The sequence below is a fragment of the Rhagoletis zephyria genome, unplaced genomic scaffold (assembly GCF_001687245.7).
Source record: "Rhagoletis zephyria isolate East Lansing unplaced genomic scaffold, Rhagoletis_zephyria_1.1 Rzeph_scaffold_02395, whole genome shotgun sequence".
NCBI classification, from domain to species: domain Eukaryota; kingdom Metazoa; phylum Arthropoda; class Insecta; order Diptera; family Tephritidae; genus Rhagoletis; species Rhagoletis zephyria.
Window position 1 is genome coordinate 1 of NW_016159479.1, and position 5,653 is coordinate 5,653.

The 5,653-nt window shown below is 45.9% G+C and overlaps 1 protein-coding gene across 1 annotated transcript; it reads left to right on the forward strand.

Annotated features, from left to right (window-relative positions):
• Positions 1–5: 5 nt before the first annotated feature.
• LOC108366774 (uncharacterized) lies at positions 6–3,173 on the forward strand (the record flags this gene model as incomplete). The annotated part of the gene is made up of 2 exons (XM_017621244.1): positions 6–68; positions 178–3,173. Coding segments are annotated over 2 exons (3,030 nt in total), but the record flags the coding sequence as incomplete, so codon positions are not given.
• Positions 3,174–5,653: the final 2,480 nt, after the last annotated feature.

The window sequence follows — 5,653 nt, forward strand, 5'->3', positions numbered from 1 at the left end:
AAGACAAACAGAATCAGGAGTTCGAGCGCTATATACAAAATTATCATAGTGGACCGACTGTGGAAACGGTAAGTGTCAAATTTCGTACGAAATGCGGTACACAATATGCTCTTCTTTCTTAGTCAAGTCAATTATCCACAAGCACTCTTTATTTATCCTTTCTCTTCGATCCTTTAGGTATTTGAAACCGCCGATCACTCGCCTTCAGCGCGCTACGAATACTCCTCCTCGTCGTCGTCGTCGTCATCTTCTTCTTCTGGCCCAGCACGTCTTGTCGCCATCGACGCGAAACCTCGCAAACAACATACTTTCGAGCGGCAAGTTGCTCTCCCCGCTGCTGTCGCCTCAGCAGCATCAACGCCCGCCGAGGAGCAATCCAAATCAGCTGTAGACGCGAAGATTCAAATATCCCCAGCACCAGTTGCTGCAGCACCTGCTGTTTCTACGCCAGTAGCTGTGCAGGCGCCTTCACCTGTCGCCTCGCATTCCGCACCATCTGCCGCGCCATCGGCATCATCAAAATCTGCTACTACTGTAATTAGTGGTGGCAGCGATGGTGGCAAAGTGGGTATTGGTGGTTCATTCGTTGGTGGTTTTTCTGGCGCTGGTGCTAGTCCTGGCTCACATGGCGTGACGTTTAGAGTGGCTGGCGGTGGCGGGTACAATCAGCCGAACTTTGATCAAGCTAATAGCTATGGCAAGCCTGACTACGAGCAACCAAGCTACAATTATGATCAAGGAGATGCAGGTGGTTTCCTAAATGAGTACCCACCCTCCGTCGATGAGTCCGCAGGCGGATATGATGGTTTTTATGGCAATCAGGAAAGCGATTACCACTCAAATGCCGGCTACCTGCCCGCACAATCTGTTTACCAACGTCCTGTTGTCACTAAAACTATTCAAATTGCGCAGCCAGCATTGAAGGCCAAGAAATTTGAGGTTCGTCACCCAGCCATCCAAAAGGAGTTTTATGACATCGAAGAACGTGTTGTGATTAAGCCTGCTGGCACTATAGTTGTCGAGCTGGAACATCCAGTTGCGAAAATTCCGAAGGGTGAAACCGTACTGCCCCTCGGTCATCCACATCCGGCAATTGCCGCGCAATACAATTTGAATAGTGACGCAGACATTGAGACGGAATCGTCCAGTGCGGGTTCCTATAGCAACGGTGTGCGCTCAAGTCCGAATCAGGTCTATGCAACGCCCGCTAGAAAAAATCCTGCGCCAGTAATTAGCGGCACGCACATTGCTTCCACTGTTACAGCTACACCGACAAATAATCAAAACGCCAAACGAGATTTTGTGGAAGCCAATCTGCGCAAGCAATACGGTGAAGAAACAAAACTCGTAGCTACAACTGAAAACACGCAACGCGGCAGGGAACTTTACATACCCGCCGAGACACATGGCAACCAGCGTCAAGGGTCTAATAGGAACTTCTCACCCAATACATTCAGACGCGAAGAGAGCAATTACCAACGTCCCGCTCGTGTTGAAGCAAAGAAAAACGATGAGACCTATCGTTCGTCCTTTTCGAGAAGAGAAGAACAGCCATTACAAAATAATGCTGCCGATTTCCAGAGCAATTACAGCAACGACGACGATGATTACAAGGGCGAATATATTACCGGTAACTTTTACAGCACAGCCAACAGAGATCCCAAACCTGCCCGTCTGCAGGAAGAGCCACGCAAAAGTGAACGCATTACTGCCGAGCCACGCGCACAAATCATAAAACATGAGCACACTATCAATATTCCACCGTCACAACATAACATATACATAGCGCCCAGTCGCTTAGAAGACCGCCACATACTTGTTCAGGAGCAGCGCAAGCAGGCACCATCACGAAAGCAGCAGCCCGCTCGCCTAGAAGAAGAAACTGCTCGCGTTCAAGAGGTCAAACCATACTTGGACCGACAACGGGAGGGTGGGGTAGTATACGTGGTCCCCGCTAGACGTCCAGTTACAACGCAACAGCGCTATACACAAAATGAAAGTCGACTGCCACAACTAGTTCCGCAACAGCGCTCTTATGGCCAATTGCGTTACGACCCCGACGCCGATGTGGATGCGTCAGTGGAGTACAGTGCACCATACTCTCATATGCGCTACGATCCAAAGGAGTCTGCGCGGCTTACCGCCGATGTAGAATATAATCGGAATGTTAATGAAAATGCGCCGCAAAGAACCATAACTGTAAACTATAACCGCGGACCCGAATCAAATGCCCGTCTGGTCTCACAAAATAACTCAGAGCTTGCTTCAAAGGAATCCGCCGAATCAGTGGAAAGCAAAGACGTTAAAAAACCCGGCCTACGCCCGCTGGCACACATTCAATTACAAGTACCGAATGGTCCGCAAGAAGCTGATGAGCCCATACGAGTTATGTCTTCGATCAATCCACCGAGGGAACAGAGTCGTACGGCATACTCTAGACAGTCAGCAGCCAAACAAGCCGAGGACGATCAAGTAGAATCTGCTGTTCAAAATGAAAGTGAAGATCAAGATGAACCACGCTCTGAGAATGTCGAGTCCCAACCCGATTGTGCGGAAAAAGTGAGCGAGCGTTATGAGAATGACCCCGACGATGATGTGCAGTATGCTGAAGAGCAACGTGACAGAGAACCAGTAAAGTCCCTACGCCTAATAGACACTAGCAGCTCTCAATCAAACGGCAAAGAAAACGCCCAACCAGCGACTTCTAATATCCAAACTGAAAGCGTGGATGCCAACGTTAAAGACGGCAATGCGCATATCACGCCACCGGGCTCTCGCGTGATTGCCGCCAACCCAGCACCCAACGACGCATCCGCTGCAAGCGAGAGTTTCCACAAACGTCGCATTGTGGTCAACCATCCCTTCCAGACGGTGCGCGAGGTAGTCGAACATGAACCCATTACAAATTATCATCAAATACAAGTACATGAACACGCGTCACCAGCTTCGGCGTACCACAAGGCACCGTACTTTGCGTCCAATGGTGCCTTGCGTCAAATCGCTGTGCCAGTTATGTATCATCAGGCGTCTGGCGCAACACACGGAAATCTAGTTTACGCCTTGCCTGATGCAATTCCTGTGCATGAAGACAACGGCGAAGCGGAGCCGTCCTATCAGCAAACGCGTCAGCGTGTGCGCGCTTAAGTGCGTCGAAAAGTCTCAGTTCGATTGAAGTGGCCAATTGTTGTTGTTATCGCAGCGTTTGTTGTTGCCATTAATTTAGGATATATCACTTACAAATAAGCTATTCATTCAACTTATTCGAGTCGATCGAATATTAATTATTTTTTTTTTTAATATTTTAGAAATAAGACACTAATTTGTAACCCATTCAACTAAGGTTGATGGGATAACCTAAACTAATGATTGCCAGACAGCGTGGATGCGTTGCCCTTATTTAAGTACACAAACTTCATATATAAGTTGACGAATAAAGGCATAAAATGCTAGATCAAACGAATATTGCGAAATGTATTTGAGTTTAAAGAGAGCTGCTACTCATACTTTGGGACGTATGGTCTTAAATAGTTGGTTGGTCCATTTTGATTCCACCACTCCTGCAACCTACAGCAATTTGGCGCATATTAGCATCATCCTTGCGAGGGCTGGTAACATGCACAGAAAGTGTTCGACTGTATACTTTCAGCCCGGATCCATGCAGCTGCGACAGAACTTCTTGGTGGTAAATGTAAGCCAATCCTTTCGCCACGTACCCAAATATGCCCGTGCCCGGTGCAGACAGCTGTAAGTTACACACTGCTATACGATTGCACCTCTGTTTAGCCTTCGAGGGATAAATTTCGGCCTTTCTGTCCTTGATCTCCCTGAGCAAGGCAGCCATGTCCACCGCATGGGCCACATTCAGTGCAGAGCCTAAGCGAGGTAGGGCTGTCTGCTATCTCGTTTTCGTGATTTCCTCATGTCACGGGACCCATATTAGGGTAAATTCGTATTAATTAAAAATTGAAGCCAGCTGTCTACTAAAGTCAACCACTAGTTGAGATCTAACACAGGTACCTGAGTAGCCGCTTAGCTAACTGAGAAGATATTCATCTGGGATGTACCCTACTGCCTCCTTAATTGCAAACGTTTCAGCCTGAAAAACAATTAATTGCTTTGGTAGTCGGAGGGATAGCTTTAGTTTCAATTGCTCATTGAAGACCTCTGCAACAACCTCGCATACCATCTTTGATTCGCACGTGAAGTTCGTTAAGCCCTCCAAGAACTGGATCCAACTTTGAGTACTTGGGAATTTCGTGTGGGGTTTGTGGTGGAACCATGTCGTCGGCAGGATATAGTCAGTAGGCAGCACTTTAATTTCAGGCGGTAAAGCATTTACAATTGAACTATGCTGACAGTCTTAGTAGTATAGCAACATCTTTGCCAGGAAATTCGGACTACATTTGTATATAACTCCACAAAGTCCGGAGCTTCGAAAAGTTTCCAGGAGCTAGACGAGAAATCGTTGGATGGCGTAGAGGTGCTAATTTGACAAACAACATATTCTTCACTTACAGCAATGATCCCAAAATGAAAGAATTCGCACTTGGCATCAGCACATCGCCTTTTAAGAAGAAGTTTCAGCAGTCTGGAGTTAGGTACGTCTCTATATGATTCCAAAACATAAGTGTACAGTAGGTAAGGGAAAGCAGACGACCCAGTTGTAGAAGGTTTTTATAAAAAAAAAAAAACGCTAACCTAGAGGAAGTTCCAATGACATTGAGTTCGACACATTAGCAATAGCAGTAAGCCATCCCGTCTTCAAAGTGGGTCTTGTAAAGAAAAAGGGTACAGTGAAGGATCAACTTTGTAACATGCAACTGGCGACGGTTTTTGACAAAACTAAAGCAATTTATTACAGTTATCATTGTTCCTTTAACTTTGATTTTTTTTTTTTATTATTTTTATTTGCCCCTACAACCATTTGTGAGTTTGAGCCGAGACAAAAAGCTTCGCGAATTGTCATCTCTTTTGCTTCTTGCGCCAAGTTTTCCTCTCAATTGCAGACAGGTCTTTCTGCACTTGGTCCTTCCATTGCGTTTGTCGGGCGCCCTTTCATTCGTTGTCCACCAATGGGTGCCGAGTCGAAGGATCTTTTCACCGCAAGCCAGCACATTCGTGGTATTTCTATGTCCATGTTGTTAAAAACTCGTACAGTTGGTCCTCCAATCTTCTTCGGTACTCTTATAGTTAATATTAAAAAGGCTTACTCCGCGATAATTGGCTCAAGCGTCGGGATCGCTCTTCTTGTAGATTGAACAAAGTACTCAGAGATTCCAATCTCGGGCATGCATCCATAATTCGAAGTGAATCACCTCCTCGTCGACTTTGAAGTCACTAACACAACTTACTTCTACTATGTCTAAATTTTTTAACCTTCGCTATACAAATTGAGCTATGCAGAAGAATATTGATCACTATCCAAATTGGGATGGACATCTCCGACTCATTCAAATTCAAAGGAGGTTTTAACAAAGCGACTCCGAAAAGGTTGTGCTTACTCGTAATTTGAGGTCGTTGATTCTAATCCCGTTTTATTTTTAGCACAACAGTTATTTATTGTATTTGCGATGCGCAAAAATTATGACATTGAGCTCGATAATGTGCTCTGAGCAGGCTTGAAGGATCCTAGCCTTGAATTCCAAAGCACTAA